The 13,634-nt window shown below is 35.7% G+C and overlaps 1 protein-coding gene across 1 annotated transcript in view; it reads right to left on the bottom strand.

The window, feature by feature from the left end:
* ASG2 (transducin family protein / WD-40 repeat family protein) overlaps positions 1 to 9,874 on the bottom strand; it is a 49,623-nt gene extending 39,749 nt beyond the window's left edge. Inside the window, exons 1-3 of the mRNA XM_088945945.1 lie at positions 9,403 to 9,874; positions 6,032 to 6,100; positions 1,064 to 1,141 (exon numbers count right to left, since the gene is read on the bottom strand). Coding sequence (XP_088802071.1) covers positions 1,064 to 1,141; positions 6,032 to 6,100; positions 9,403 to 9,474 — 219 coding nt within the window. The 5' untranslated portion in view covers positions 9,475 to 9,874. The remainder of the gene's footprint in view (positions 1 to 1,063; positions 1,142 to 6,031; positions 6,101 to 9,402) is intronic.
* Positions 9,875 to 13,634: the final 3,760 nt, after the last annotated feature.

The raw sequence follows: 13,634 nt of genomic DNA on the forward strand, positions 1-13,634 counted from the left end.
AAGGGAAATCAATTATTTAGCAAGGGAGACGGGTTTTTTTTTAGGTGGATCAGGAGATCAGTGGACAGCTTAACTAACACTTTGTCAAAACAAAGGGTTTCTAGGGAGAATTTGTTCTGGGCCGTGTTGTAATTTGTTTACCTCGGGGTCAGTCAACACCTGACCTAGTTCTGGATGGTTGACAGTTGTATTTCTTTGGTTTCCTTAATGAAAAACTGTTTCCAATGAAAAACAATACTAATGTTAATTGGACCTGTAGATGACATATTGGTGAACTTATGGATACTGTATGTTTGTTGGAAAAAATATTGTCTCATGGAGAAATAAGAAGCACTTACTGGTTGCTCAATTTAGTGTGAAAACCAAGTGTAGATAAATGGCCCGTGGTGTATCAAAGTTACTATGGTTGAAGAGTCTTCTTACTAAAATGGGTGTTTAGTTTAAGAGACCTATGACACTTTATTGTGACAATTAAGCAGCTACAATAATTACTCATAATCCTGTTCAAAAAAGGCCGAACCAAGCATATAGAAGCGGGTAGAAATTTTATTATGAACAAGTTGAAAGTGTGTGTTTGCAATTTCTGAATTCAGAGGATCAATTGGCTGATTGGTTGAGGAAATCTATTCCCAAGTACAAGCTAGAAGACGATCTATGCAAGCCAGGCATGTAAAACATCTATGCTCAACTTGAAGGGAAGTTTTGAGTAGTCAAGGGTCTTTCAGTCTTTGTGATTGCAATTGCATTATGTAATCAGGGCTTAGCGATTATTATACCCTATTAGTATATAAATTAATGTAGAAAGCATGTGATCCAAGATTGGTTCACACCCTTTCTTTCATTTTTCACTCTTCCTCGTGTATCATTCTCTTTCTTCTGTATTTCTCTCTGCATCTTTTCCTCCATCTTCTCTCTTTTCTCCTACTACTGATGCATCATCACTAAAACACAAGTAGCCTTACCCATTACAGGAGCACCTAAAAGGAAAAAAGAAAAAACAACTATAGGGAAAAAGATGGATCAGTTGAATAACAAAAGAACACATAAAGTAGCTGAATTATACCTGTGTATCATCTGATCCAGATATCAAAAGTGAGCCTTTTGAATTCCATGCCACAGCATTCACACAACCCTGATGTCCCTGTTAAAATGCCAAACATGATTTAAGAAGGCATTTAAGAACAGAGGAGAAAACCTATGAGAAATATGATAATCCCAGCCAAGCGGTATTAGGGATGCAGTGCCCACAAGAGAACAGCTATATAATTACAATCAGAAACAAAAGCATATGAACATAACCAACAGTGCAACACAAACAAGAGAAAACAGCAGCCTCTTTACCAGTTAAGTTCCTATGTTGCCCAGATACAACAAGGACACATATGAAATAGATGTTGGATACAAAAAGAAAACAAAAGAAATATCCTAGGTGATATGCTATCCTTTGTACAGGTATCCAGGAATCATAGATCATGGCTGCTGACTTTTCCATTGATCTTTCATGCCCATCATCATAGAGGATGATATGCAAAGAAAACATGTGATTCAGAACTAAGTTAATATGACATTTCAGCATAAATGCACCACAACTACTTTTCCATTGATCTTTCATGCCCATCATCATAGAGGATGATATACAAAGAAAACATGTGATAAAAAGTGTCAAGTCCCAGAAAGGGAATAGTGGTTTTCAAAGCAACCAAAATTTGATGTTACATTAAGGGGGTGTTCTCCAATGTGAATTGTTTATCTTGTTGTGAATTCCAAAAACAAATCAAAACCATCTGGTTTGGAAACAAATTGTAGATTTTCAACCCTTTCTCCAAAGAAGACATAAAGGGCTAACAGGTAATAGCTGACTTAAGCCTTAACAGTCCAAGAGTTGTAAGCAAGTGGAGAGCTTCAACCTCTAGGTCATTTTTAAACTTAATTTTGACAGCTGCAGCATGGGCAAAAGATATGTCAGGTGCTTTTATTGCTATCTACTCTAACCCTTGGTCAAAAAAACCTTGCCAGGTGTTATAAACAAGTCTTTTTGGGGCAAGTTTAATATTAGCAAACTTTGAACTAGGAAACATTCTCATTATATATGATCCCAGGATCAACCAACTCATATTAATTGGATTTCTGCAGCGAAAGAGCTAGTGAGCTACAATTCGTAGTGTGTGAGGAGGATGGGGTTAGAGCCTTAAAGGGATGGAGGGAGTAACTAAGTAGGCTTCACCTTATTAGTCATATGTGCTTGTAACAAATAAACTAGTAGAAAATAATGCTCCTAAAAAACCGTAGACCCAAAGCCTAATCAAAGAAAAGCATACATGTACGACTTTTATTTAACCTTAAAGCATCTACTTTCACAATATTTATACTTTATAGTCCCCCATGCCATTTTCTGGGGACCGTGGAAGGAGAGAAATAAAAGGATATTTGAGAAAGAAAGCTGGACTCTGGACAAGGTGGTGCAACAAGTCGTGGCTTCAATCTATTCCTGGCTTTCAGCCACAGAGACCTCTTTAGAAGAACTCCCCACGATCAGTATTTTGAAAACAGCATCCTTGTTGGCTAATCAGATAAGATGATCAGTTTTTTTAATCCTGTTTTCAATTTTTTTTTGTTAAAATGATTTTTTTTTTGAGAAAATTTAACCAAGATTCATTAAAGGAAGAAGAGGTACATGAGAAGATGCACAAAGCAGGGGAAGAACCCCTACAAATTACAAAGGAGGAAGCTTGTCGCTATACAAATGCTCCAAATACACACCACATTTGGCTAAACCATCGGCAGTATGATTGTGTACCCTAGGAATCCAAACTAATTTTACATTTAAACAGTCCAAAGAGTCCCTAGCCTCTGCCAAATAGTGACTCAATTTCCAAGGTCCCCCCTCTTTGTCTCCTAACCATTTTATAGTATTTTCTGAATCACCTACAATGACTAAATTCTGGATTCCCAAATTTTTTATTATTTTGATTCCTGTGAGAGCTGCCACCACTTCAGCCTTTGTAGAATCAGCCAAACCAATTGGACCACTAAAAGTCCAACATATGTTGCCCCTTTCATCCCTTACTGTACCTCCAATACCAGCTAAGCCAGGGTTACCTAAGGCACTTCAATCGAAGTTTAGGGTCATCACTCCTTCACTGATGGCGTCGGGATGCCTCAAGGATGTCTGATGGAGGTAAGGGAGAAACAAAAAAGGGTAAGCAATATCTGAAATTAACTCCTCCAGGGGTAAGCACCTTTATTGAGATCATTGACTGAGAGTCCTTTGAACAGATCTGAGTTCACTGTCCAGAGGTTGCAAAGGTAAGTAATATCTGAAATTAACTCCTCCAGGGGCCTGAATTTGTTGTCAAAGAGGTGTTTGTTTCTTTCATCCCAAACTCCCCACAACACTGCATGTAGCACTGATTGCCAATAAACTTTACCCCTTTTACTTAACCCTGTTCCTTGCCATTGATGCAAAGAGTCCATAATGTACTTTGGTATAACCCAGCTGTACCCTGCCATTTTCAAGAAACGGAACCAAATCTTTTGGGTGAATTTGCAGTGAAGAAAAATGTGATCTGCTGATTCACCTTCACTGAAGCATAAAATGCAAACATGAGGAGAGATGGACAATCTTCCCAAAAACTTTTTCTGCAAGAGATCACAAGTATTTAATTTTAGGAGACAAGCTTCCCAGACAAAGAAACAAACTCTTGAAGGGATGTGGCTACACCAGATCTTCTTAAAAGAAAAGGAGGAATGTCGTTCATCAGCAATCAAAACCCTGAACATAAACTTAGAAGAGAATTCACCAGTAGGGTGCAAGGTCCAGATTCGGGTGTCAGAATAGGAGGGGGAGATGTAGGCTTCTTTAAGGGTCTGAATTAAGTCTATTAATTCAGAAATCTCTGAATCCATTAGGGGTCTTCTGAGGCGAAGGTTTAGGGTGTTTTCAATGGTTTGGTCTGGAAGGCAGGAAGAAATAGTGGCTTCTTGATCAAGGGTAAGGTTAAAAAGTCTAAGGAAGGAAGCTGCAAGGGTAGTTTCCCACCACCAAAGGTCTTTCCAGAATGTTAAAGCCACTTCCTACTTTATATCTTATAAAGGAAAGAAAGAAGTATGGGTGGAGATGATACCCTTCCAAGGATTTGTGGACTTTATCCTGTTCAAATGGAGATTGCTATCCCACCCATTTACATTTGATCCATATTTGCTTGAGATGACAGCTGTCCAAAGAGTATTGGGTTCTTTAGGGAACCTCCGCAGCCATTTGCCTAAGAAAGAAGAAGTTTTCTCTTTTAAGTGCCCAATTCCCAAACCACCTTATTCTTTAGGCTTGCAAACTTGTTTCCAACTGACTAAGTGGCTTCTCTTTTCCCCACCTCCTTCCCAAAGAAAGTTCCTTTGAAGCTTCTCAATCTGATTTCTGACTTTGGTTGGAATCTGGAAGATTGTAAGGAAGTAGGCTGGCAAATTTTCTAAGGAGGCCTTTAAGAGAGTAAGCCTTCCCCCTTTTGAGACATAACACTTCTTCCAAGATGATAGTTTCTTCTCACATTTCTCCACCACTGGTCTCCAGAAGTTGAGAGATTTTGGATTCCCTCCAAGAGGCATCCCAAGATAGGAAATAGGAAGATTCTCCTCTTTACACCCCAACAAAGATTTGAAGCTTTCTACAAGTTCCACTTCCAATGAGTTAAAAGCTACTATACTACTTTTGCAAAAATTAACCAATTTGTTTTTGTAAAAGGGAGACAAATTGTGGACAACATTCTAATTGCAAATGAGTGTGTGGAAGACAGAAAATCTTCTAGAAACCCAGGGGTCCTCGTGAAACTAGATCTAGAAAAGGCGTATGATAAAGTGGATTGGAATTGTATTTTAGATTGCTTAAAGATGAGAGGCTTTGGTAGAAAATGGATTAGGTGGATTAAAGGTTTTATTGGTTCTTCATGGTTTTTAGTGTTTGATAAATGGTGAAACGAAAGGCTACTTAAAGGCTAGTAGGGGTCTCAAACAAGGTTGCCCACTTTCCCCCTTTCTATTCACTTTGGTAATGGACATCTTTAATTGTCTCTTTGATAAGGTTATTCTCCTTAACTTGGTGAAAGGATTTGAAGTGGGAAGGGACAAGATTCACATTTCACACTTATAGTTTGCTGATGACATAATTTTGTTCTTGGATGCCTCCATAACCAACATCACAAACACTAAAAGGATAACTGAATGTTTCAAACTTATCACTGGTTTGAGGGTTAACTATTGTTAAAATGATATTTTCGGGATCTTTTTTGTGAATTCTAACGAATTGTTCCTAGTTGTACATGTTTGATCTGTCAACACATTTGTAATCTGTACTTACAATATGCATTAATACAAATCTTTATTTTACCTTATCTCAAAAAATATTTATACTTTATAGTCACTTAATACATCTCTCTGTTGTTAGAAAAATGGTGATAGTTTAGCCCATCCAACTAATACATGAAATGATTCACACATATAAAAATATAATAAATAACAAATAGAACACCTTGAATTAAAAAACATGGCAATACCGATACACCTTGAGAGAAATTAAGCATGCAGTAAGGGAGATGGTCATCTCAGTTTGCTAGGCACCTAGACCAAAAAAGAACATAGCTGATTCACCTGCAAAACAGGGGCTAAACAGGGAACAGATGTATTGGAGGTGACCAATGAAAACTACATATGAATGATGTATGCTGTCATATGAGGTAACTTAAAAGTGTAGGCTGGGGATCGAGACATCCAAAGAGGCGCTGACAGGCAGTTGTGTATGTTTCTCATTCGCTTCTCAATCAATAAAGTTCTCATTCAACTATCAACAAAGTAAGCAAATAAAACACTTCAAATCATTATGTAAATGAAGATGATGATGACCTTAGAGTGCAGAGGAAACATTAAAGAGAGAGTTTGGCAGGAAAAAAATGCTCAAATTGCAAGAACAATAAGATTGGTTAAAATGACTAGAAAGCAAATAACAACTCTGTAAAACACTTGGATTTACAGTCACACAAACCTCTAGCTCCTTTTCTAAGGAAAGCCTTTGTATCAATGATGAATGCATTTGCAGCTTTTGATTAACATCCTGATCAAACACCACAAAGAATTATCTTAGTCCTGATCATGTCTAATGAAGCGCAATGATCAAATCAAAGAGAAGCAACTTAAGCCAAAAACAACAAATTACCCTGATGCCTCAATGTAATACAATGAAGCATTGGTGCACATTCAAGAAACTAACTAATTCACTAAGTCAATTATGTAGTAATATTTCAACATGTTATTCAACAACAAGAGACTAAACCACAAAGCAGCTTGAAATACTTTTACAGCCCATGAAATGCCAAGTAATTTTTTTGATGTAGCAGGGTGCACCTCAATTTGCCAATAAGCTGGAGCCAAATATCCACTACCTGGTCCAAATTCTCTAAGTTAAGCTCACAACAAGGCCTATCCACCACAACATTCCCTATAGATTTTGCATTTTGTATTTAATTTTCTTTAGAAATGTTCCGCATCATTGTGTTTCTTGTTTTGCAAGATAGGGTTTGTCCCAAGGAAAAAAAAATGAGCTGAACCCAAAAACGGTGAATAATGATCTCTTTATTTTCCAAAATTAATAATCAAGTTTTAACCTACAACTGCATCTGCTTGCATTGAGAGAAATGACTCCTCTCTATAGGACTTGTAAGACTCCACATTTGTCTTTCATTGAATTGATAGAATTTTGGTCTAAGTTTTGTGCTTGGGTAGAGATATTCAACTAATAATCTTTTTGTTTCTCTATCTATTTATCCCTTTTTTATTTTATTGATCAGTCTCTGCTTTCTTTATAGACATTTCTCCCCATTTTCCTCTACTTCTCTTTCCTTTGGTCAGACATTAGTAAAGTTTCATCTTGGTTAAAGTACAATACCTCCATCCATATAAACCCAATTGTGTGATTCGTTACCACCTACCAATCTCCTATCCTTTTTCCGTTGATATTTGAAACTGGTTTTTCTCTCTATTTGGGTGCAAGTGGAATCAACTAATGGGAGGTAAATTTTCTATTTGATCGTTTTACTTTTGCTTGGCCTGAGAAAAGGAGGAGAATCATGTGGAGATGTATGAGGGCTGCTTTGCTATTCACTATCTAGGAAGAGGAGGAATGCAAAAATTTTCACAAAAAAGGAGAGAAGAAAAGAAGCGGTGAGAGATTGTCTAATGGCTAGGGTGGTTCATTGGATTTGAACCTTGGACTTGTTCTTGCAGTTCTCCTTTGATGATTTATGGAGAAACTGGGAGGTGGTGGCTAGAAGCTCACCTAAGAAGGAAAAGTGCATATGATTTGGCAGCCTCCTTCTAAAGCAAAGTTCAAATTTGGTGGATGTAATCAAGGTAATCCAGGACCCTCGGTAAATGGAAGCGTTTTGACTTTTGAGAAACACGTAAGGACATATTGTTGCCTTGTTCTTGAGCCCAGTAGGAATGGGTGCCTCATTTAAAGTTGAATTACTTTCTGTACCACAATGAGTTAAGATTGCAAGTGAATAAAATATGCTAAATGTGGTGATTGGAGGGAACTCAAAACTCATGGTGGGGTGGTTGCAGGAACCAAAATCTATAATTTGGTGTTTTGGGCATGAGATGAAAAGGTTTAAATGGATCATTAGAACTATGAATTTGAGCATGCAATAGGGCGAGGAGATGAGCTAATGGGAATGGTGGATACTTTAGCTAAATAAGGGGTGAATATAAATCTTTTGTGTTGGGCTCAAAAGAAATACTTAAACTCTTTCTATAAGGAGAGGTAGCACCTTGTGCCTCTCTATGGGATGCTTGTAATGCTTCCTACTTATTGATTAATAGAAGTGATTTTACTTATCAACAAAAAACAAGTGCAAAATCCCCATCCCTTTTTGGGGCTGTTAGATTGCTATGGCATTGTTGCACAAGAGCCTTTCTTCTCAAAGATGGTCAGAAATCAAATTAAAGTCATCAGTAAAGGTAAAAACAGACATTTTCCAATTAAACCCATCGAAAGGTAAGCCTTCCATCAGCATGATGGTTTTCCATGTATCATGCACCAAGAGAAGCATCCTTCTAAGCCTAACCTTGAAGATAACCTTATAACTCCAGAGAAAATGTTTATCCTATAAACATATCCACCATAATTGCACAGACTATAGAAAAAAGTTACATTTCCCCAACAAGAAAATTAAATTTGGACTAAACAATAGCTTCTCCCCACCAAGTGAAAGGCAGATCATGAGTAGAACCAAAAATAAGTAAGTTATAGATTACAGCCCTAGTTGGTCGGAAGTAGTTTAACATTAATCACTACAAAGAATAGCTAACTGAGCTGTAAGGAATGGATACCAAGTGCAGAAGCTATTGGTTATGCAATCATGATATAATGCAATTCATCTAAGGGGCCTTATCCAATATTTTCCCAACTATGTGGGGTCTTCAAAGGGGCTGACCAGATATGGACATAATCTTCGGCATTTTCTTGCACAAAGTGGCTGCCCTCAGATTCAAATCTGTGTTCTCATGCTTTTCGGCCTGAGATTTTACCATTGCACCAATCAATGGCCCATATTTAATGCAACTCATCTAGTTAGCAAAATTAATGCCACCCACAAAGGCCTTCAAACTCTGGACAACCTCAAAATTTAAAGCAACGAGTAGTTTGACAAAGGCAACGTCATGACCAATCCATGTAAATAACAGAAGTAGGCAATCTTCCATTACCTGAAAGTATCATTTAAAAACTTCCAAATAGCATATATAAAGCAGTCACTGGCAATTTGAAAAGAACCTGGTCATTTCCCAGATCTTATACAATAATGGTTTAGGGAGCCCATATTCAAAAACTATCAAGTAACCAAAAGAAACATAACATCCAGTGTCAAAAAATGTCTTCCCCTTGATTCAGAGTCAGGGCTTCCGTTACTTTTCGGAGTACCGTAGTGGGAGACCGTGACAAGTGTTCATTTGTAGATTACGAACATATTGCAAGTTCATGAAATTTTAATACGATATAGTCATTGATAATATAAAAAAGGCAAAAACCTCCCACTTGTGATGCCAATTGCCAACTCTCACATATTTTGCCAACTGCATTTCAATTCCATACCACCTCTACTTAAAAATAAACATTTCCTTATAGAATACCCATAAAATTGCACCATGAACAAGTTAGAAAGACAATTACAGTAATTCAGTTAAACCAAGGGAAACAAACTAAGAGAGAGAGAGAGAGAGAGAAAACGTTATCGAGAAAGATCTTTTCGATTGAAATCATTGACCTCAAGCGGCGATTTACAGAACTCAGTTGAAAAATGAAATAAAAGAAATAACTGCATAACCGAACAAAAACAGGAGGAGAGCTAATCAGATTACATAGTGGAAGTCGATGGTTCTACTCTCAAGCAAATCGTAGATGTTGCCATCGGAGAAATTCATCGTGCCCATTGCAGACGCTGGTAAACCCTAATCAGAGATTAATAAGAATGTTTTTTTCGACTCTTATAAAGTCGGTGTTTTAATCTCAGCGACGTCTTTTCCCTTTCTTCTCGAAGAAAAGGAACGGAAGATGAGAAGGAGGAGAGAGAGGGAGGGAGACTGGAGCTCCTTATATGGAGACATGCCTCGTGTTGCTCCCGCCTATATGCACACGACGTTGTTTTCTTTCAGTTGTTTCTACATGAACAAAATTCCGCGAAATGGAAAACATACAGCTCCGAGAAACTACGATCCGCACCAGATTTGGTGCATCAGGGTCTACCAAACTGAATGGACTCACAACTTCCATCTCCGTGGATCATGTAAACCTTGATTTTGGCGTATATTACGTACGGAGCGAAAATAGATCAGAGAGCTAAGCACTAACCAATCAAGGAGATATATGCGGTATGATATAATTGTATCCCTTAAAAAGAAAATTGGGGAAAAAAATCACGTCCAAATATCGTGACTAATATTTTATGTAAATCTAGTATATTATATCATTTTTATTTTGATTCGTGCCATAAAAATCAGCGTCCTCAAGCAACGTCGTTAGACCCAGATCGGATCGGACAAATGAACCGGTAAACCGATGAACCAGTAACCTTTCCAAGACCCGGTTCAGAAACCCAATGATTAATTCGCCGATTTCAGTGAACTCTCCTATCGTTCTTCCATTCTGTCCCACAACACAGTCTTCAAAGACAACGCAACCCAAATCCTACGGAACCGCCTTAAAAATATATATATATATATATATGAGATAATTGGTCTGAACTTAATATGCTTATTTGCTCATTGTTCATCTATTATCCATTTGAATGGTGTGAAAGTATAATATTATTAACTTAATATGCTTAAATGATAGGGGCTAGTGAAGGGCTGCTTTCTTTTTAATCAGGTTCATCAGTTTATTTGCTCATTGTTCATTTATACTGATGTAAATGCATGGAAATGCAAATTGGCCCGTGGTCCTCACCTCTGTTTTGGTAAAATGGTCCCTCCTTTATATGATGATAACAAATTTCGCATTAGCTTTTGAGATGTAATTTTTCATTGTCAATGGATACAAATAAAACAAAAAACAAATTAGATTGCACTAGGGGTACTTACACAGTTCGGTTAATTAAATTTTGGGCAAATTTTTAAACCAAACCGGTCTTATTGGTTTTCCAAGTCTCTAAATCAAAACTAAACATTACCACCAGTTAATTGGTTTACCAATTTTGGTTTTTGACTGATTCCGTTTTTTATTTTTATATTTATAAGATATACCATAAATATATATAATATATTATACTATAAATAATAAATGATATAATACATTATAAATATGAATACTATATTATAAATATTATATATATAATATGTTATATATTATAAATAGTTAATTATAAATATAACACATGTATATATAAATACATATATATTTATATATAATATCTAGATAATATGTGACATATATTTAAAATAATATATATATATATATATATTAGTCAGTTCGGTTAACCATTGTTTTTTCTATGTCAATTAAAAACCAAATTGATCATTTGGTTTTTTAAATATATCAAACTGATCGATTCAATTAACTGCATTTTCGGTTCTACTTTCTCGATTTGGTTCAGTTTTTTTTTTTTTACAAACACCCCTAATTGCAACTCATGGTTACAAAGAGAAGAGATATCAAGTCCGCAAAAATTTGCATCTGGTTCAGAATTACATTGCACACAAACAAAGCCTAGGGATGAGTTTTTGGCAAAATTTGAATGAACTCAACCGGAAGCTCGAGACCGATGATGCTGTGTAAAATGTTCATGGGCGGAGGCCGAAGCCCAGCCCATAAACTGGTCTAGATGCTACTGGCGTAAGCTGAAATACTTTCCATTGCTAAATAAAAGATGCTTCTGTATTTAGTTCAGAATCCTAGAATTCAATGGTCATACATCTACCACTAGAGACCTTACTGGCCCATTTCAGAACTAATACCCACATACACGAATCCGGACCAGGTCCTAATAATATCATCCGAACAAGCTCATTTACAGTAGCCTAGGAAACACAACAGCTCGCCATAAAATACAATAGGAAATGTTCCCAAACTCGATCGAGACAAGACCATCGTGACCATTGACCAATTGGTAATTATAGTCTGGAAGCTTCAGAGTTGGCCTAGCCCCTTATCACCTCATGGCCTAACCAATTGTAATTAAAATGGGCCCAACCACTTATATAGCTAGAATGGGCTTTCATTAATTTCAAAGAACCGATCTGCCCTAACAAAACGTGTAAGTCGTAAGAGCTGATCGGCCCAACCTTTACTTCTTTTTTCTAGATGATTTGTTTTGTTTGCTTTGCTTGATTAATGAATGGTTTTCTTACCAAAAAAAACCAGTCACGAGTAAACAATTTGTAGCAGACTTCGGGGCGTACGTCCAGTATTCTTGGAAGACTTGTTCATTTTGGATAACAGACACTTGTGAAATTTTGACTAAATGTTGTGATGGAGTTTTATTATTAAGGTTTTCAATATTTTGAAATAAATCTATATTTTCATTGTTTGTTTTTGCAAAGTTTATATATAAAAAAAAAAAAAAAAAACTGAAATTTCGGATGAAAATTCTTCATTTTGGATCAAGATATCAAAAGAAAAATTGGATGAAATTAAATTTCAGTAAACATTCAGAAACTTTCCCTGTGTTCTCTGATGTGAATTATTTTCCTTGTTGCAAATTCCTAAACAAAATGAAATTAATTGATTCGGTTCTTAAAACAAAATACAAAAAAAAATACAGAAAATTACGAACAGATCTAATGCAGATTTCTGATTTGCAGTAGAGCTATAAACAATCAAAATGTCAACAACTCACACTCTATGCATCAACGCCCGCATGTCAATTGGCATCAATTTCGAGTTGACACCTACCCTAACAGTACTTTGGGCCTACAAATTTTGACCCTGTGCTGAACCATCATTCTCCCAAAAAAATATGTCCTTTATTAAATGTATGCTTTTTATTTATTTCAAAAAATGAAACCAAAAGCGTGTTATTGAATTTCTGCACAATTTGTTTTTTTTTTGGGGGGGGGTTGGTTTTAAAGATCAAAATGATTTCAAAAACATGGAATTGTATTTCAAAACAAACGAACTTGCTTTTGCTTTTCAAAACAAAAATACAATTCAAGTGCATCTTTGTTTTGTTGGCTGATGTGGCAATTTCAATAACAATTGAAAACTAAAATATTCATATTGTATATTCCATTGTGAATTGATTTTCTCGTTTATAATTCCAAAAAATAAACAAAACTAGCTAGTTGAAAAGATTGGTGACCAGGATTCAAATATTGGAAACAGCCTCTTTGTATGTGCAAGGGTTAAGATTACATAAAGGGGTGTAAACCGATCAACTTCGAAACAAAATAAGTAATATCCAAATTCAAATTCGATTAAAAAATTTCATACCCGAATTAATTCGATATCTAGCAGGTATTGGAAATCAATGTTCAAATTTGAATTCAATTAAATATTTAAATATTCAATTCGATTTGAATTCAACTAATTAATTGTTTTAGGTTATTAACAAATATATAAAATAAAAAAAATCTGTTTATATTATATACATTATATAAAATATTTAAATATTTTATGTATTATATATAAGAATTAAATAATCGGTCAAATTTGGATATTTATTAAATTAAATCATGTCATATCTGAATCCAACCTGATTACTTAAACGGTATGAATAGGGTATCCAAATTCGACTGGTTGCAATATTTGAATTATCTGAATTCAACTCAATTATGTTTAAATCTCGAATTCATAATCATATTTTTGAATATTGTTAATACAATAGCTAGATACATCTATCCCTCCATAAACCTCGCATTGATGGAAGCCTCATGAAGTAGGCTTCCCTTTTTTATATAGGCTTGGTTTGGAAGTAGTACAAATGCAAATATGTACTATAACGAGTGGCACTTTCATGCACAACACCAAAAAACGTATTGCCCTCTCTGACTTTGTTTCTTCCCTCTCCTGTTGTATTTAAACAAAATCATTCTGCTTAAATTAAATATAAAAATCTCTTCTAGGAAATTTCACATGTACAATATAAATGTATAGAAAA

Source organism: Nelumbo lutea, chromosome 5, assembly GCF_056320005.1.
Source record: "Nelumbo lutea isolate HS-2025 chromosome 5, American lotus-T2T, whole genome shotgun sequence".
NCBI classification, from domain to species: domain Eukaryota; kingdom Viridiplantae; phylum Streptophyta; class Magnoliopsida; order Proteales; family Nelumbonaceae; genus Nelumbo; species Nelumbo lutea.